Source organism: Oncorhynchus nerka, linkage group LG9a, assembly GCF_034236695.1.
Source record: "Oncorhynchus nerka isolate Pitt River linkage group LG9a, Oner_Uvic_2.0, whole genome shotgun sequence".
NCBI lineage: Eukaryota > Metazoa > Chordata > Actinopteri > Salmoniformes > Salmonidae > Oncorhynchus > Oncorhynchus nerka.
The window spans coordinates 42921606-42943296 of record NC_088404.1 but is presented as its reverse complement, the minus strand read 5'-3'; the positions used below and the strand labels follow the sequence as shown (position 1 = coordinate 42943296).

At 40.8% G+C, this 21691-nt stretch overlaps 1 protein-coding gene across 1 annotated transcript in view; it reads left to right on the top strand.

The window, feature by feature from the left end:
• The first annotated feature begins 9075 nt into the window (after positions 1-9075).
• LOC115134337 (zinc finger protein ZFPM1-like) overlaps positions 9076-21691 on the top strand; it is a 92490-nt gene continuing 79874 nt past the window's right edge. Inside the window, exon 1 of the mRNA XM_029668177.2 lies at positions 9076-9485. Coding sequence (XP_029524037.2) covers positions 9446-9485 — 40 coding nt within the window. The 5' untranslated portion in view covers positions 9076-9445. The remainder of the gene's footprint in view (positions 9486-21691) is intronic.

Here is a 21691-nt window from a genome sequence, read left to right as displayed (position 1 = left end):
GGCCATGGGCCAGTCCAGCTTTTCTCAAATGAACATAAAAAGTGGATTATTTTTCTTCATTTTAGCTAACCCTAGTGCAGTTCAAAACAACTGGGAACTCGGGAAAAATATGAGGTCAAATCATGACGTCAGTGATCTTTAGGTTGATCTTTAGGTCGGCCTGAATTCCCGAGTTGGAATTGCGAGTTGGATGACCGTTCAAATCGATTTTTCTCAGTCAGAGTTCCCACTTGATTTGAACGCATTGAAGTCAGAAGCTAGAGATTTCCGAGTTCCCAGTTGTATTGAACGCAGCAGGTTAGGAGAATTAATGTAACAGGATAGGAAAATTAGGTTAAGGTTAGGAAAAGGGTTAGGATTAGCTAAAACGCAAAAATATATATGACTTTTGACTTTAATTTGACAAAAATGTGATCCCTTCTAGCCATGACCACATATCAGGCTTGTAAACTTGGAGGTTGTGGGCCTCCTGAGTGGCGCAGCGGTCTAAGGCACTGCATCGCATGACTAGTGGCATCACTACAGACCTGGGTTCAATCCCAGTCTGTGTTGCAACCAGTATACCCATGAGCTAGTACATCAAAAATTGTAAAAGACTCGAGTCACCCAAGTCATACACTGTTCTCTCTGATACCGCACGGCAAGCAATACCAGAGTGGCAAGTCTAGGACCAAAAGGCCCCTTAATAGCTTCTACCCCCAAGCCATAAGACTGTGGAAAAATTTATCAAATGGCCACCTGGTCTATTTACATTGACTCTCCCCCCTTTTGTTTTTACACTGATGCTACTCGCTGATTATTATCTATGCATTCACTTTACAAATGACCTCGGCTAACATGTACCCTGCACATTTACTCAGGACCGGTACCCCATGCATATAGCCTCATTATTGTCATGTAATTTTCTTGTGTTACTTTTCGAGTTTTGTTTTGTTTAACATTAGTTTATTTGGTAAATATTTTCTTAACTCTATTTCTTGATCTGCATTGTTGGTTAAGGGCTTGTAAAGTAAGCATTTCACATTAAGGTCTATACATGATGTATTTAGCGCATGTGACAAATAACATCAAATTTGATTTGTTTCTATAATTGGCCCAGTGTTGTCCGGGTTAGGGGAGGGTTTGGCCTGCTGGGATGTCCTTGTCCCATCGCACTCTAGCGAATCTTTGTTGCGGGCCGGGCGATTGTGAAGAGACCTGGCATTTGGGGGCTATGCATGGTTGTCCGAGCTGTGTGCTAGCAGTTTAAATAGACACCTGGGTTCATTCAGCATGTCAACACTTACAAAAACAAAGTCCTCCACTTTGAGCCATGAGAGATTTACATACATATTATGCATATTATTCATGTTAGCTCTCCATGTACATTTAAGGGCCAGCCGTGCTGCCATGTTCTGAGCCAATTGTCATTTTTCAAGGTCCCTCTTTGTGGCACCTGACCACACAACTGAATCTAGGTGTGACTAAACTAGAGCCTGTAGGAACTGCCTTGTTGATAGTGTTGTTAAAAAGTCAGAGCAATGCTTTATTATGGACAGACTTCTCCCCATCTTAGCTACTGTTGTATCAACATGTTTTGACCACGACAGTTTACAATCCAGGGTTACTCCAAGCAGTTTAGTCACCTCAACTTGCTCAATTTCCACATGATTCATTACAAGATTTACAGTGCCTTGCGAAAGTATTCGGCCCCCTTGAACTTTGCGACCTTTTGCCACATTTCAGGCTTCAAACATGAACAGCAGTTTTCAGTTCTTTCCACAGATTCTCGATTGGATTCAGGTCTGGACTTTGACTTGGCCATTCTAACACCTGGATATGTTTATTTTTGAACCATTCCATTGTAGATTTTGCTTTATGTTTTGGATCATTGTCTTGTTGGAAGACAAATCTCCGACCCAGTCTCAGGTCTTTTGCAGACTCCATCAGGTTTTCTTCCAGAATGGTCCTGTATTTGGCTCCATCCATTTTCCCATCAATTTGAACCATCTTCCATGTCCCTGCTGAAGAAAAGCTGGCCCAAACCATGATGCTGCCACCACCATGTTTGACAGTGGGGATGGTGTGTTCAGGGTGATGAGCTGTGTTGCTTTTACGCCAAACATAACGTTTTGCATTGTTGCCAAAAAGTTCAATTTTGGTTTCATCTAACCAGAGCACCTTCTTCCACATGTTTGGTGTGTCTCCCAGGTGGCTTGTTGCAAACTTTAAACAACACTTTTTATGGATATCTTTAAGAAATGGCTTTCTTCTTGCCACTCTTCCATAAAGGCCAGATTTGTGCAATATACGACTGATTGTTGTCCTATGGACAGAGTGTCCCACCTCAGCTGTAGATCTCTGCAGTTCATCCAGAGTGATCATGGGCCTCTTGGCTGCATCTCTGATCACTCTTCTCCTTGTATGAGCTGAAAGTTTAGAGGGACGGCCAGGTCTTGATAGATTTGCAGTGGTCTGATACTCCTTCCATTTCAATATTATCGCTTGCACAGTGCTCCTTGGGATGTTTAAAGCTTGGGAAATCTGTTGTATCCAAATCCGGCTTTAAACTTCTTCACAACAGTATCTCGGACCTGCCTGGTGTGTTCCTTGTTCTTCATGATGCTCTCTGCGCTTTTAACGGACCTCTGAGACTATCACAGTGCAGGTGCATTTATACGGAGACTTGATTACACACAGGTGGATTGTATTTATCATCATTAGTCATTTAGGTCAACATTGGATCATTCAGAGATCCTCACTGAACTTCTGGAGAGAGTTTGCTGCACTGAAAGTAAAGGGGCTGAATAATTTTGCACGCCCAATTTTTCAGTTTTTGATTTGTTAAAAAAGTTTGAAATATCCAATAAATGTCATTCCACTTCATGATTGTGTCCCACTTGTTGTTGATTCTTCACAAAAAAATACAGTTTTATATCTTTATGTTTGAAGCCTGAAATGTGGCAAAAGGTCGCAAAGTTCAAGGGGGCCGAATACTTTCGCAAGGCACTGTAGATGAGGTTTAGGGTTTAGTGAATGATTTGTCCCAAATACAATGTGTTTCGTTTTTGAAACGTATTCCTTGCCACCCATTCTGAAACTAACTGCAGCTCTTTCATAAGTGTTGCAGTGATTTAACTTTCTGTAGTAGCTTATGTGTAGTGTTGAGTCATCTGGATACATAGACACACTGGCTTTACTCAAGGCCAGTGGCGTGTCATTAGTAAAGATTGAAAAAAGTAAGGGGCCTAGACAACTGCCCTGGGGAATTCCGAATTCTACCTGGATTATGTTGGAGATGCTTCCATTAAAGAACACACTATGTGTTCTGTTAGACAGGTAACTCTATATCCAGAATATAGCAGGGGGTGTAAAGCCATAACACATATGTTTTTCCATCAGCAGACTATGATCGATAAGGTCAAAAGCTGTGATGAAGTCTAACAAAACAGCTCCCACAATCTTTTTATCATCAATTTCTCTCAGTTAATCATCAGTTATTTGTGTAAGTGCTGTGCTTGTTGAATGTCCTTCCCTATAAGCGTGCTGAAAGTCTGGTGTCAATTTGTTTATAGTAAAATAGCATTGTATCTGGTCAAACACAATTTTTTCCAAAAGTTTACGCAGAGTTGGTAACCGGCTGATTGGTCGGCTATTTATCGTCGTCCAGGTTAGGGAGGGTTTGGCCGGTAGGGATATCCTTGTCTCAGCACGGTGTTTCCTCCGACACACTGGTGCGGCTGGCTTCCGGATTGGAAGCGCACTGTGTTAAGAAGCAGTGCGGCTTGGTTGGGTTGTGTTTTGGAGGACACATGGCTTTCGACCTTCGTCTCTCCCGAGCCCGTACGTTGTAGCGATGAGACAAGATAGTACTAACAATTGGATACCACGAAAAGGGGGTAAAATTAAATAAAACATTTAATAATTATAAAAAATGCCTATGTACCTTGTTCCATCTGACTGCCAATCCACTGTCTCATCAGCCCAGCCTGGCAATTTATATAAATTTGATTTCCACTATAAAAACATTTATACATTATCTCACATTTCTTTTAGACTAACATTTAGTTTTCAACAGCGGAGATTTGAATAAACCTTGCTGTCTGTCTCTCCGACATTTCCAACATTGTTTCAATATTCAAATTCGATCTCCAGCTATAACATTTTTTTTTATTTTTTATATATTTTTATTTTACTAGGCAAGTCAGTTAAGAACAAATTCTTATTTTCAATGACGGCCTAGGAACAGTGGGTTAACTGCCTGTTCAGGGGCAGAATGACAGATTTTGTACCTTGTCAGCTCGGGGATTTGAACTTGCAACCTTTCGGTTATTAGTCCAATGCTCTAACCACTAGGCCACCCATATTGAGAGTCGGGATGAGACAGACAGGCAAGAAGCTTTTCTCAGCAAGTCAAAATCATGAATCCACATAATGGTTATGGAAATATCAATAGAAAACAGGTCAAATGAAACAAAGTGCAGCTAGTTTCAGTATTTCCATGTTCAGTTTGAAGTGATTGTGTTAACTGTGTTGCTATAAGATGGGAAAGTTTTCTTATAACCTGTGTTTGCATGAAATACCCTGCTCATTGAAATGTGTGTATTGATTATATATAGCATACAGTACATGATGAATGCTGATCACTGCAATCAACAGCTGCAGTGTTGCTGATTGGATTACCCCATACCATAGAATAGGCTATGTGAAAGGTTACGAAGACAGAAGGCAGACACATGGAATTATTTGATTTGGCTGGATCATGGATGGTTGGCATGACAGAAAAGTAGGCAGATATTTTTTTATCTAAAATGTGGGTGAATCTTTGCTTCAGTATAGGCTACATTTCTCAGCTCGTTATTGTGTTGTTTCACTCACGGGACTCAAGCCTGGATGGATATTGCATATTGCACACTATATTACAAAATTCTAACAAAATACACCAGCGACATCATTTAGGAGATAAAGGTTGTGAGCACAGTTTTTCTGATCAGATTGACAATTATTTTCTAATATATTTGTGTGGCAATACCATGCTATCTTTAGAGCACAGCATATTCCGCTTTGTTTCCAGAGCGAAAGAGAAATTAGGCTACTAGGCTACTATCGGTAACAACCAAAATAAGATGGTCATACCATGTAACCCAATTGGTTTCGACGCTACAGACAAAAGTTTGCTCATCAGCGTTTCCAATTTCACATAAGTCCACCATCAAACGGAGAAGACCATTGTGTTCGTGAGAGTCCCCCCTTTCCATAGAGTAGTCATATCTTTTAGGCCACACCGTTCGGGGTACAGACATTTTCGTGAGAACGGTTTTCTTTCCAGATGCCTCCTGGTGCAGATGTGGAAGGCCGATGTAGGCGAATGCGGTGGATTAAGACTCAGCCCATGCAAAAAAAAAGATATCTCTAGTTTAAACTGACGGATATTGACGGGGATTTTGTTATTATGTTACTTACGCATGTGTGCGTCAATAGACTCCTTAAAAGTGTTTAATCCTTATAAGTACAAAACACATACTATCATTAGCAAAGCTGATGCCACACCCACCTGTGTATTTCTATCATACTCACACACACACACACACACAAACAAACACACACACGCATACACACACACAAACACACAAAATAGGAGTAACGTTATTACACAGTAATTAACATATGATATGACAAGATAACATTGTTTCAATAACAGCATTACTACACAAGTAGAAGAGCAATGTAATGTGAAGTGTTACCGACCGGTCTTGCCAGTATCATAAGGAATCAACAGATTCTCATGACTGTGGTAAATCCAAAAGGTAATGTTTGATCTTGTGTGTTCTGTATCTGTGAAAAACAATGACAAGATCTTTAAAGATTAGCATGATTAGTGAGTATCAGATTATCTGATGTAACACTAGTCTCAATTTCTGTACATCATCAAGACAAACTCACATGTTGATACAACATAACAGCTATCCTGCTGTTAGACACCAGCCTTTTTCTACTTGACAAGATTTTCACATTGTCACTAGATGGCAGCAGTGAATACGGCTTAAAAACTTGTCTTGTAAGCTATTGTTTTGGTTGTTGATTTGTACCCTCAATTTATGCCTTCTGAATAAGTATTTTGTTACATATTCCTGAATGGTTTGTCAAATGTAAAACTCGGAGTGTGGTGTCAGGAAAATAACCTCACACTCAACGTCAACAAAACTAAGGAGATGATTGTGGACTTCAGGAAACAGCGGAGGGAACACCCCCCTATCCACATCGATGGAACAGTAGTGGAGAGGGTAGTAAGTTTTAAGTTCTTCGGCGTACACATCACAGACAAACTGAATTGGTCCACCCACACAGACAGCATCGTGAAGAAGGCGCAGCAGCGCCTCTTCAACCTCAGGAGGCTGAAGAAATTCGGCTTGTCACCAAAAGCACTCACAAACTTCTACAGATGCACAATCGAGAGCATCCTGTCGGGCTGTATCACCGCCTGGTACGACAACGCATCACCGGGGGCAAACTACCTGCCCTCCAGGACACCTACACCACCCGATGTCACAGGAAGGCCATAAAGATCATCAAGGACAACAACCACCCGAGCCACTGCCTGTTCACCCCGCTATCATCCAGAAGGCGAGGTCAGTACAGGTGCATCAAAGCTGGGACCGAGAGACTGAAAAACAGCTTCTATCTCAAGGCCATCAGACTGTTAAACAGCCACCACGAACATTGAGTGGCTGCTGCCAACACACTGACTCAACTCCAGCCACTTTAATAATGGGAATTGATGGGAAATGATGTAAAATATATCACTAGCCACTTTAAACAATGCTACCTAATATAATGTTTACATACCCTACATTATTCATCTCATATGTATACGTATATACTGTACTCTATATCATCTACTGTATTTTTATGTAATACATGTATCACTAGCCACTTTAACTATGGCACTTTGTTTACATACTCATCTCATATGTATATACTGCACTCAATACCATCTACTGTATCTTGCCCATGCCGCTCTGTACCATCACTCATTCATATATCTTTATGTACATATTCTTTATCCCCTTACACTTGTGTCTATAAGGTAGTAGTTTTGGAATTGTTAGCTAGATTACTTGTTGGTTATTACTGCATTGTCGGAACTAGAAGCACAAGCATTTCGCTACACTCGCATTAACATCTGCTAACCATGAGTATGTGACAAATAAAATTTGATTTGATTTGATTGGATTTGATTTAGAAAAACAGATAAACAGATAAAATCCATACAAACTGCCTTTTTAAGTATTGAGAATACATATTGCACACTTGAGACTTTATGTTGCTAACAATATATCACTTGGTTTTTACTTTGGTAGCATAAAAAGCAATGGGACTATTAAAGCCACACTCCTTAACATGTGCAAACCCTCAAAGAGTATGCAACAAAAATGTAAACAATGGAGAAAATGCATCCCATGACATTTTCACATACAAATAGTACTTGATATATTTGATACGTCTGCAGTTCTCAATGAATGGTTTTTCAGGATCGAGCCACATACATTATTTGTAGCTAATAATTCCTTATTTGAAATTATACAGTGGCTTTATTCAGATATTTCCATGTAAAGCACTTTTTAAAAAAATTACATGAAAACTACAGCATACTTGGCACCCATCAGTTACCTAAAAAAAATCTATTAATTTGTCTTGAATTGCTTAAGTTTGTAGTAAAAATGCGGTGTTCCACATCACCTATGACATTGCATTTACATTGCACTAAAGAGGGTCACATAAATGCAAATCAAATACAATTTTATTGGTCACATACACATGGTTAGCAGATGTTAATGCGAGCCTAGCAAAATGCTTGTGCTTCTAGTTCCGACAGTGCTGTAATATCTAACAAGTAATCTAACAATTTCACAACAACTACCTAATACACACAAGTCTTGAGGCGTGAAAAATAATGTACACATAAATATATGGATGAGTGATGACTGAGCAGCATAGGCAAGATGCAATAGATGGTATAAAATGTACTGACCTCGCCTTCTGGATGTTAACAGGGTGAACATCAGTGTTGAGCATCAGCGAAGTGGAAATGTTGTTTCCTATCTTCACCACCTGGAGGCGGCCCGATCAGAAAGTCCTTGACCCAAATGCACAGGGCGGGGTTGAAACCCAGGGCCTCAAGCTTAATGATGAGCTTGAAGGGTACTATGGTGTTGAATGCTGAGCTGTAGTCAATGAACAGCATTCTTACATAGGTATTCCTCTTGTCCAGATGGGATAGGGCAGTGTGCAGTGTGATGGCGATTGCATCGTCTGTGTACATGTTGGGGTGGTATGCAAACTGAAGTGGGTCTAAGGTGGCAGGTAGTGGAGGTGGAGGTGATACAATCCTTGACTAGTCTCTCAAAGAACTTTATGATGACAGAAGTGAGCTTTACGGGGTGATAGTCATTTAGTTCAGTTATCTTTGCCTTCTTGGGTACAGGAACAATGGTGGAAGCACGTGGGGACAGCAGATTGGGATAGGTAGAGATTGAATATGCTCGTAAACACACCAACCAGCGGGTCTGCTCATGTTCTGAGTACGAAACTAGGGACGCCGTCTGGGCCAGCAGCCTTGCGAGGGTCAACACGTTTAAATGTCTTACTCAGGTAGGCCTAAAATACTTTCCTTATGCAAGGTTTCCCATGTCTTCATTTCTCATCAACTTCAATATTATCATAACTGTCTTTTATCTTGTAGGCAAATTACAAGGGATGGACAATTAGCCTTATAGTTTGTACATTATAAAGATAGGCTACAGATTTGCAGTGAATCATAGGCTACTATTGCCAGATTATGCAATTATAAATGCCAGAATAATTTCAGTTTTTGATAAACCTTCCAGATAAACCTAGATAAGTTAAGATAAATAGTCAAAATAAACGTAATAAATGGATAAAATCTAAGTAGGTATACAATCAAGGATTTGGGGGCCAACTGTTGACGCCCATCATCGAGACGCTATATCTACGTCAGACGCAGGTGGCGTTAGAGGGGCGTGTCATGTCTCCATATCAGCTGTACTGTTTAGTGTCATGCTCGCGCTCCATTGATACTGGCTGCCTGTACTAGAGCGTGGAGCGGACTAGGGAAAAACATAAAGGAAAAACGAAAACAATCAAGCGGCAACATTTAATACAATAATGATAGCGACACAACTGCAGGCACTGGCATCCCTTCGGTGACAGTCAAGACATCACAAGGAAGAGGAGGAAGAGCTAGGAGAAGACCGCACATCTGGGAAGACATGTAAAAGTGACTAAAGCTTACTTGACCACAGGTAGTTATCGCGCGTCAAAGAATATCAAAGTGCAGGTCATGCGGATATCTCCGGGTGGAGATCGAGCTGTGTTTCATTGCTAGTAGAGTTCTTCTTGGGAAGAAGATCACTTCTTTTCAGCTGAACAAGAACAGGATAAAGCCATGTCCCGAAGAAAGCAGAGCAAACCCCGGCAGATCAAACGTAAGAACAAATAAGTTCACATTTATCTTTAAAGCGGGAATCAGCTGTTGAAACAATAACAAAGCGAGATCCCCGCTACTGTTTCGCTAAACAACAGGGATGGGGCTGGATAAATGTAACCACTCTCAAAGAGCTATGGATGCAAGGAGGGATCATTAGAGTTCTAACCATGTTTTGAGGCTATACAGCATTTGTTTACAAGTACTTTGTTTACAAACATTGGAATATCTCAAAACCATCTTATATTTTGGGTTCTGATCAAATCAAATTTTATTTGTCACATACACATGGTTAGCAGCTGTTTAATGCCAGTGTGGCGAAATGCTTGTGTTTCTAGTTCCGACAATGATGTAATAACCAACGAGTGATCTAACATAACAATTTCACAACAACTACCTTATACACACAAGTGTAAAGGGATGAAGAATATGTACATAACGATATATGAATGAATGATGGTACAGAACGGCATAGGCAAGATGCAGTAGATGGTATCGAGTACAGTATATACATATGAGATGAGTAATGTAGGGTATGTAAACATATAAAAGTGGCTAGTGATACATGTATTACATAAAGATGGCAAGATGCAGTAGATGGTATAGAGTACAGTATATACATATGAGATGAGTAATGTAGGGTATGTACAGTGATGGTATGTACAGTGATGGGGTACAAGAGTTGAACTAATCTCATGAGGCATGTTAAGTTATATTAAGTTATATTTATATATAAGAATAAGTTATATTCTTCAAGAATCAATGGGTAAATATTGATTTTTAAGTCAACAAAATGTATGTAGCTACTGCAGATTTCCCCTTTAAGTGTCATTGTGCAGTTGTGAGTGTGAAATATACACTTTGACAGGTGTTGACAGGTTTGTGAAATTCAGCAATGACCAAAATAATATTTCTAGCATTTACCTGCAAACCTAATTTAAAAATGTTATTATGTAACAATATATTTTTTAAGGATTTTGTGAAAATGTGCATAGTTTTTTCATTTTGTGTAGGGTAGCCAACAGTTTTACTACTGACACAAACCAATTTAAAATATAGTCAGCTAGCATAACATTGAGCTCGTAGGCTAGCCTACTATTATAAATGCTAAATAGGCCCTACTATAGCATATATATTCAAAATAATTTCAAAATAATGTCATGTTTTATTTTAAATGTGATGTAAAGCACATCTCACTCAGTGGCAAGCAACATCTGCAGGCTCTCCAGCTCAACTCTCCACAGTGAGTGTGCAATAAATTATTAAACAATGTGAAACATCATAGAGTGAAAGCTATTATTCATTTAGATCTAGGCTAGGTTACATTTGAAAAATGGTTAATGAGGTCTATCGCAGGAGGTTTAAACGTTGTGTTACCTAATTAGTTAGGGCCATTTAGCCTAACTTGCAGTCTCTTTATTTTATTTACAGTTGCTGTAGGCTTAATAAAAAGTTGAATTTGCTCTTTTAAAAACGTTTTGTCCATTGGCAACTGAACTGAAACAGTGGTTTCCTGTTTAATTCTGTTGTGGAAACGTCACTGTTCTCTGAAAAAGGCGATGTGAACACAGATATACAGCGATTCGATCTCAGACGAGATAAAGATTAAAATTGGATCTTTTTTTATTTGTTTTCTGTCTGAGGCTGCACTGAGGCTGACGTTGCATTTTCCCCAGGCTTTACTGTTCTTTTACCAGAGATGGGACACCAGATAGCGCGCCTAGCTGATCTTGCCTATTGATAGTGGGTTACAATAGGATATTTTTTCATCTATCCTTTTAACTCCATAATGCATAGGCTTCCATTTAAAATTGTTTTTATTTTGGTCTGGTGCTTGGTCTCCTTGCTTGACAAGTTATTCCTGTTTACAAATTGTGTGAAGGTTTGCATGATTATGCAGTTAATGAAAATATGAATAATATTTACTCTCTCTCTCACACACACCCTCACTTACTGACTACTGCTGAGAAGTTGTTTTGCTCTGTTGCCATGCGCTGTTTCAGTTCTTCATCCAGAAGAGATGCCTTGGTCTGATAAACACAGTAGCAATATCTTGGAGGTTGATTTTGGAAGGGCTGCTCAAAAATAAAGCAGAAAGCGACTCTTGAAAAGGAAAGAGAAATCACATAAGGTAACATTAGTATATGTTAGGCACTGTGTTTAAAGTGCTCATAAAAAGCTTCTAGTAAAAGGCACACCATTGGGCGTTCATGCCAATGGCCCAAATCTACTCCAAATAGGATCTGCAACATGCCATCATCAAAGCAGCCATTGGAAAAGGCTACATGATAGTGAGAGGTTTTAAAGTCTTTGACTATAAGTCAAATCCTCTTCATGTTATGTTGTTGATGTTCTGTAGGCTAGCTAGTTGTAATTTAAATACAAAAAAAAACAATTTGTTATTTCCTTTTCAAAGTGGTCTATCAATAGTGTTCTATCAACTGATCACACATCAGTCTCGCGTGGAATGTGGATATAGTCCAGACCCTGGAAAGGATGTATGCGTCTCAGGGTTGTCATAGCCTTTGTCTTTATCAGTTCTTACACCATCATGCTTCCCCGGCCTCTTGATGGTGCACAGAGAAACAAGTCCCATGATTCTCTTGTGCCTTGGCAGACATTTTAATGGAGGAGGAGTGGTGATAAAGACTTGGGGTTGGATTACGTCCACAATATTGTTCCATAAGCATCACAAGCTTGCTTCTTCGTACCAGCCTGTATTTTATGATATGGTTATAGCACATTTGCTGGAATGATGCTAACAGCATTTGGAATGATGGTCCAACAACAAATGTTGTGTCCAGCATTACGGAAGCTGAAAGCCTAAATTCAGGTTAGATATTTGTCTGCTTCTTTTGTGTGTCATTTTCCCAACGGTGAAAATCTCTCAAACTGATTATCCATCCCTCCTTGATGGAAAGATATGCATGCAACCCACTGCATCCGGATCCCAGGGGTTTTATTTTGGCGGTTGAGATGGGAGACAGGATAAGCAGGGCGGCGATCGCTCTCCGATATTATGAGCATGAGACAGATGAAGGCGATTGGGATGGAGCTTGCATTATAATTACATTCGGCTGCTGCATTCTCATCTTTGTTGTGTTTGTGTTGTTGTTTGGGACTAGCTGGGTGTATCTCTAGATACTTTAAAAAGTGGGAGAAGAGGATAAGACCAGAAACAGGGATGGCAGGTCTGATAAGGCAACAACAAAAAGAGCCTGGAATACAGACATGGTAGATGGATGTATTGTAGGTTTAAAAGCAGGCAGCTTCCCCTCTGAGATGTGCAGGGCTGATAAGGCCGCCTGCTGATCACTGGTAGATAAGCTCAGGCAGATCCACAGATACAGCTGCAACTCTTTCTGCAGCTCTGCCCTCATGACATCACGGATAAAGCTCAGAGGTCACCATGAATAATGCATGGCCTCCTATAGAAACCATGATGTCATGTCTATAGGTTCAGCCACCTCTGAATTACCCATTGACCTTATCTCTTCAGACCATGGAAGTTTATTTATGCATCAACTTTGTAATTTAGATTTTATATTTGTAACATTTGTATGGATGATTGTAACCCTTTTCTATATTATCTGACATATACTTTTAATTTTCTGGTTCACATGACAGTTTCATAGTTATACAATTGAAACATTGATCCAATCTTCCCAAGCCAGTACCAAAGAAAACCACTGTGTCAGACAAACACACACACTCATAAACCCATATGCCCATATGCACCTACACAGCGCCTTGGTGGCTTTCTCTTGTGTGTTTTTCCTTATTTGTTCTGCTTTTAGCTCGATGTGAACTTTTGATAAGCCCTGGGGGCCGATCTCCGGTGCAGATAGAGATTGCCAAGTATGATTAGAGTTGTTATCAGCACAGAGCAGGCAGGAGCTAAGACTCCACTGCAATAGCAAAGCGACACATAGGAGCAGCAAGGCCTGGACCCTGGCAATCAGTTCCACCATTAATGTGATTAATGTTGTTGTATAATTAGATGATAGGTGTGAATGCATTTCTCTCCCTCCCTCTTTCAGCCTCATCTTTTTCCCCGCCCCCTTTTTTTCCTAACAAGCATTGTAGTTGATTAATTTAATTAAAACTAATACCACATATTACTCAGTGTAGATTCCATGTAAGATACCATTGAGATGCAGGGAAATTTGTGTTCATCGATGATTATCTTGAATGCGTTTTTTTAGGGGGGCGAAAAATGAAGAGCATAACTTGATACTGCTAAAAGAGGGGGTGAGAGAAAAGTACAGCATCAGCATAATGCTTAAAGTGGTTGATTTTTCTACATATTAGATGACAGATTAAGTTGGAATTGAGATGGTTTTAAATAATCTGTTCAGTTTGAGAACATTATATTTAGGGATTTGCTCATTTTGTTGGTGGAGTGTTGTGTGTATCAGTTTATTTTGCACTTACGTTATGGTCTATAGAGCTGATGACTGTGAACAGTGTTATTGGAATGGGTGAGTGGCCTGTTAGTGGAGGGAAGTTGGCAGGGTTACAGAGGAAATGTTGCCTGTTTGGTGTGTGGATGAGTTATTACACCTTCCTGCTATTTACTCTGGGGACCGTGTAGCGTGAATTGTGATGCTCTGCTCTTTGGTCCCCCTGGAGCCATTGTAAACGGTTTCACCTCTGACCTCTGAGGCAAGAACCACCTATAAAGAGAGAATACTTACTTAAAGGCCCAGTGCAGTCAAAAACTAGATTTTTCTGTGTTTTTATATAATATATATATATAATATATATATATATATTACATACAGTACCAGTCAAAGGTTTGGACACACCTACTCATTCAAGGGTTTTTCTTTATTTTTACTATTTTCTACATTGTAAAATAATAGTAAAGACATCAAAACTATGAAATAACACATATGGAATCATGTAGTAACCAAAAAAGTGTTAAATTAATCAAAATATATTTTAGATTCTTTAAGGTACCCACCATTTGCCTTGATGATAGCTTTGCACACTCTTGGCATTCTTTCAACCAGCTTCATGAGGTAGTCATCTGGAATGCATTTTAATTAACAGCTTTCTTAAAAAGTTAATTTGTGGAATTTCTTTCCTCCATAATGCGATTGAGCCAATCAATTGTGTTGTGACAAAGTAGGGGTGGTATACAGAAGATAGCCTTATCTGGTAAAAGACCAAGTCCATATTATGGCTAGAACAGCTCAAAAAAGCAAAGAGAAGCGACAGTCCTTCATTACTTTAAGACATTAAGATCAGGCAATCAGGAAACCTCATCCCAAACCATCTCAATTGGGTTGAGCTCGTCCAGGTCATCTGATGCAGCACTCCATCACTCTCCTTCTTGTTCAAATAGCCCTTACACAGCCTGGAGGTGTGTTGTGTCATTGTCCTGTTGAAAAACAAAAGATAGTCCCGCTAAGCGCAAACCAAATGGGATGGCGTATCGCTGAAGAATGCTGTGGTTGTGATTAGGGATGCACGATATATCGGTGAACATATGGGAATCAAATTATTATTTGCTAAAATGCCAACATCGGTATCGGCCCGATGTCTAGTTTAATGCCGATGTGCAAAACTGATGTCAAAGCTGACGTGCATACCTATATAATGTAGATACATGACGTAATGACGCCACATAAAATTTTGCGCTACACGTGCACCACAGCATTCCTAACCTAGCCCACAATATCTTCTGTGTGGATCGAGCAGTGAGCAGTCATTTGAAAGAGTAAGAACATTTCAGTGAGACAATTCAAAGGCAAAATCCATTAAAGCCAAGATAATTAGAATTCATTGCCCTTGACAATCAACTGTTTTCTGTCGTGGGTGATGTTGGCTTTCGCCGACTGGTCAAGCACCGGTACAGACTACCAACTTCGCTGTTTTTCAGATGTTGCCCTACCAGAGTTACTGCTATTAGCTTCACGACATGCATACTATAGAACGCCGTTTGGGTCTTTGCGTTTAAAAATTTTTTACAGTAGCACTGTCAAAGCTGTACAAAAAGTCTGCAAACACCGGCCACGAATGATGTGTTTATAATACCGCATTGGTAATAAAGCATCATTTGTTCGACCGCAACTTCTGGGGTAGCTAGCTTTAGCTTCGTACCTAGCTAGCACCAATACAACCAGCCTGAAAACAGTAGAAACTGCAGTAATTTTCATTAATCCTCGCAATGATTTAGGAATCCTTGTGAGTAAGTATTAGCTAGGTTGCCACTTGTTGTTCACCAATTGAAATTAAACGTCAGTTCATGAAAATAAATAGCTATCCAGCTACTTAACCCTGTTTCCCAAAGCTAACGTTATAAACAGCTCGACCGGACCGGGTTATATGTTGTGAAGCTAGCAACAATAAGGATTAGGCACAATTGTGGAATTTGCAGTTTGCCTTCAAAATAAAAGTATGTAATTGACAGTGATGCAAATGAATACAAATAGTAGAATTATGCCATACTTTTATTTTGAAGGCTAACCGCAAAGCCCACTATTATGGCTAATCCTTATTATGGCTAGCTTCACATAGATGGGTCCGACCACCATTAATTAAATAAGAACTGTCTTATAAATTAAGGTTATTTTAGACGATGACACCTAACTATATAGTTGGCCAGCTAACTAGAGCTACTGAAACAGATTATGTCGTTTTGCTATGTTTTTGGGGAAGAACATTGTTTGCATCCATGAGCTCGCTAGCTAGCTTTTTTTATGACCAGCACTGTAGGTGCGCGAGACAACTTTACCAGCATCATAGCATACATATCGAGTGAGCAAAAATCCCAGAACCACGCGGGGGGACCTAGTGAATGCTGGGACCAAAGTAACAAAGCCTACCATCAGTAACACACTACGCCGCCAGGGACTCAAATCCTGCAGTGCCAGACGTGTCCCCCTGCTTAAGCCAGTACATGTCCAGGCCCGTCTGAAGTTTGCTAGATAGCATTTGGATGCTCCAGAAGAAGTTTGGGAGAATGTCATATGGTCAGATGAAACCAAAATATAACTTTTTGGTAAAAACTCAACTCGTCGTGTTTGGAGGACAAAGAATGCTGAGTTGTATCCAAAGAACACCATACCTACTGTGAAGCATGGGGGTGGAAACATCATGCTTTGGGGCTGTTTTTCTGCAAAGGGACCAGGACGACTGATCCGTGTAAAGGAAAGAATGAATGGGGCCATGTATCGTGAGATTTTGAGTGAAAACCTTCCATCAGCAAGGGCATTGAAGATGAAACGTGGCTGGGTCTTTCAGCATGACAATGATCCCAAACACACCGCCGGGCAACGAAGGAGTGGCTTCGTAAGAAGCATTTCAAGGTCCTGGAGTGGCCTAGCCAATCTCCAGATCTCAACCCCATAGAAAATCTTTGGATGGAGTTGAAAGTCCGTGTTGCCCAGCAACAGCCCCAAAACATCACTGCTCTAGAGGAGATCTGCATGACGGAATGGGCCAAAATACCAGCAACAGTGTGTGAAAACCTTGTGAAGACTTACAGAAAACGTTTGACCTCTGTCATTGCCAACAAAGGGTATATAACAAAGTATTGAGATAAACTTTTGTTATTGACCAAATACTTATTTTCCACCATAATTTGCAAATAAATTCATTAAAAATCCTACAATGTGATTTGCTGGATTTTTTCCCCTCATTTTGTCTGTCATAGTTGAAGTGTACCTATGATGAAAATTACAGGCCTCTCTCATCTTAAGTGGGAGAACTTGAACAATTGGTGGCTGACTAAATACTTTTTTGCCCAACTGTATATATATATATATATATGAGTTAAAGTTTTGAACAATTACATTTCTTACACATTTGAGAGAGACAACCTTAGAGATGAATGCTATTTATGTTACACTGCAGCTCTTCCAAGTAAAAGTAAGCTTTCGGTTTTATTAAATTATTGCCACCGGTGCTCACCGTTGTAAATGCTAAACTTGTTGCTGTACACTGTACTGTGTGATTATACACATGGATTGTCGGTTTACTTACTCCCTTTAATTCTAGTAGCTATCTTGACTATGGCATTGGCTAATATGGTTTCAATGATGTAGGCTGTGTAGTGGTTAATGTTTGCAGTTATGGTATGAAGGTTTGGCTTGGAGAGGTTATCAGGGGTGTATTAATTCCGCCGATTCTGTTGCAAAACTTTTTTTTAAACGGAATGAAACGGGGATGGACTTACCTGAATTTGTCCTATAGAAACTGTAGTTTTTGCTCCATTTTGCAACTGTTTGGACTAATAACTACACCCGAGATCACCTTGATGCAGCAAGAGTGTGCAAGCAAGCAGCATACCACGCTGCATCCCACTGCTGGCTTACTTCTGAAGCTAAGAAGGGTTGGTCCTGGTCAGTCTCTAGATGGGAGAACAGATGCTGCTGGAAGTGGTGTTGGAGAGACAGTAAGAGGCACCCTTTCCTCAAAAAATATATCCCAATGCTTCAGGGCAGAGATTGGAGACGTTGCCCTCTAGGGTGCCGTCTTTCAGATGGGACGTTAATCGGGTGTCCTGACTCTCTGTGGTCACTAAAGATCCCATGGCACTTATCGTAAGAGTAGGGGTGTTAACCCCGTTGTCCTGGCTAAATTCCCAATCTGGACTTCATACCGTCATGGCCACCTAATCATCTCCACCTAATCATCCCCCCCTCCTGTCTCCTGTAACTATTCCCCAGGTCGTTGCTGTAAATGAGAATGTGTTCTCAGTCAATTTACCTGGTAAAATAAGGGAAAAATAAAACATCAAATGCATTATTGAATGTGTCGCTATCCTCATGTTTCCATCCAACCATTTCATGCGGATGAATTACCTCTTGCATGAAAAAAGTCAAGACCGGGTTGATGGAAACATGAAATGCCAGCAGACAATTTGTTGGTTCAACATTGTGGGATCTTTTTATGTCGGTAAAATGAATTATGTGACAAATGGTTAGGTGATTGATTGAAGTACTATGTACATGAAATGCTAAATGACTTAAATGTAAATGTAAATGTAAGTTAAGAGGTGAAAAGCAGAAAGTCCAGGTAGCTGTTTAATTAACTGTTAAGAAGTCTTATGGCTTTGGGGTAGAAGCTGGTCTCAGACTTGGTGGTCCGGTACTGCTTGTCATGTGGTAGCAGAGACAATAGACTGACTTGGGTGGTTGGAGTCTGACAATTTTTAGGGCCTTCCTCTGACATGGCCTGGTATAGAGGTCCTGAATGGCAGGGAGCTTGGCCCCAGTGATGTACTGAGCCGTATGCAAGATGTTCTCAATGGTGCAACTGTATAACTTTTTGAGGATCTGAGGGCCCATGCCAAATCGTTGTTGAGCCCTCTTCACGACTGTGTTGGTGTGTTTGGACCATGATAGGTCCTTAGTGATTGGACACTGAGGAACTTGAACCTCCCGACCATCTCCACAAAAGCCCCCTCGATATGAATGGGGGCGTGCGCCACAATCAGCTCCTTTGTCTTGCCTACTTTGAGGGAGAGGTTGTCCTGGCAACGCACTGCCAGGTCTCTGACCTCCTCGCTGTAGGCTGTCTCGTCGTCGTCGGTGATCAGGCCTTCCACCATTGTGTTGTGAGCTAACTTAATGATGTTGTTGGAGTCGTGTGCAGCAACACAGTCGTGGAGGAACAGGCAGTACAGGAGGGGGCTAAGCACAGACCCCTGAGGGGCCCCTGTGTTGAGGGTCAGCGTGGCAGACGTGTTGTTGTCTACCCTCACAACCTGGGGGCGTCCCATCAAAGTCCAGTATACAATTGCAGAGGGAGATGTTTAATCCCAGGGTCCTTAACTTAGTGATGAGCTTGGAGGGCAGTATGGTGTTGAACGCTGAGCTGTAGTCAACAGCATTCTCACGCAGGTGTTCCTTTTGTCCAGGTGGGAAAGGGCAATGTGGTGCGCAATAAAGATTGCGTGATCTGTTGGAGTTGGTCCAGGGTGTCGGAATGATGGTGTTGATGTGAGCCATTGTGAGCCTTTCAAAGCATTTCATGGCTACAGATGTGAGTGATAAAATAGTCATTTAGAAAGGTTACCTTGTCGTTCTTGGGCACAGGGTGTTCTGCTTGAAACTTGGGTATTACAGACAGGGTCAGGAAGAGGTTAATGTCAGTGAAGACACTTGCTAACTGGTAAGCGCATGCTCCGAGTACGCATCCTGGTATTTCGTCTGGCCCTGCAGCCTTGTGAATGTTGCCCTGTTTAAAGTTCTTACTCGCATCAGCTACCGAGAGCGTGATCACACCGTCGTCCGGTACAGCTGGTGCTCTCATGCATACTTCGGTGTTGCTAGCCTCGAAGCGAGCATAGAAGGTGTTATGTAGCTTGTCTGGTAGGCTCGCGCCACTGGACAGCTCGGCTGGGTTTTCCTTTGTATTCCGTGATAGTTTGCAAGTTCTGCAACATTTGACGACCGTCAGTGCCGGTATAGTAGCATTCAATTTTGGTCCTGTCTTGACACTTTGCCTGTTTGATGGTTCGTTGGAGGGTGTAGCGGTATTTCTTAAAACGTTACACACGCATACATTTACATTCCTTCACACTCTTCACATAAGCTGCTGCTACTCTGTTTATCTATGCATAGTCACTTTACCTCTACCTGCATGTTAATAATACCTAAATTACCTCGACTAACCTGTACCCCGGCACATTGACTCTGTACCCCTTGTATATAGCCTCTTTATTTACATTTTATTGTGTTACTGTTTTTCTTTAGTTTATTTAGCACATTTCTTACTTACATTTTAAAACACTGTGTTGTTGGTCAACTTCTTCGGGATCGATGTCCCATCCAGCATCTTCACAAGGTACTTTGCTGTTGTTCTGGGATTGATTTGCACTTTTCGCACCAAAGTACGTTAATCTCTAGGAAATAGAACACGTCTCCTTCCTGACCGGTATGACAGCTGCATGGTCCCATGGTGTTTATACTTGTGTACTGTTGTTTGTATAGATGAACGTGATACCTTCAGGCATTTGGAAATGGCTCCCAAGGATGAACCAGACAATTTTTGTCTGGCTGAGGTCTTGGCTGATTTCTTTAGATTTTTCCCATGATGTCAAGCAAAGAGGCACTGAGTTTGAAGGTGAGCCTTGAAATACATCCACAGGTACACCTCCAATTGACTCAAATTATGTCAATTAGCCTATCAGAAGCTTCTAAAGCCATGACATCCCTTTTCTGGAATTTTCCAAGATGTTTAAAGGCACAGTCAACTTAGTGTATGTAAACTTCTGACCCACTGGAATTGTGATACAGTGAATTATAAGTAATCTGTCTGTAAACAGTTGTTGGACAAATTACTTGTGTCATGCACAAAGTAGATGTAACCGACTTGCCAAACCAATAGTTTGTAAACAAGAAATTTGTGGAGTGGTTGAAAAAGGAGTTTTAATGACTCCAACCTAAGTGTATGTAAACTTCCGACTTCAACTGTATATCCACAGTAAAACGAGTCCTATATCGACATAACCTGAAAGGCCTCCCAGCAAGGAAGAAGCCACTGCTCCAAAACTGCCATAAAAAAAGCCAGACTACGGTTTGCAACTGCACATGGGGACAAAGATCGTACGTTTTGGAGAAATGTCATCTGGTCTGATGAAACAAAATAGAATCGTTATGTTTGGAGAAAAAAGGGGGAGGCTTGCAAGCCGAAGAAAACCATCTCAATCGTGGAGCACGGCGGTGGCTGCATCATGTTGTGGGGGTGGTTTGCTGCAAGATGGACTGGTGTACTTCACAAAATAGATGGCATCATGAGGGAGGAAAATTATGTGTAATTGAAATTACAACTCAAGACATCAGTCAGGAAGTTAAATCTTGGTCGCAAATGGGCCTTTCAAATGGACAATGACCCCAAGCATACTTCCAAAGTTGTGGTAAAATGGCTTAAGGACACCAAAGTCAATGTATTTGAGTGGCCATCACAAAGCCCTAACCTCATCCTATTTGTGGGCAGAACTGAAAAGCGTGTGTGAGCAAGGAGGCCTACAAACCTGACTCAGTTACACCAGCCCTGTCAGGAGGAATGGGCCAAACTTCACCCAACTTATTGTGGGTGAATTTACCCAAAACGTTTGACTGAAGTTAAACAATTGAAAGGCAATGCTACCAAATACTAATTGAGTGTATGTAAACTTCTGACCCACTGGGAATGTGATGAAAGTAATAAAAGCTGAAATAAATCATTCTCTCCTATTATTCTGACATTTCA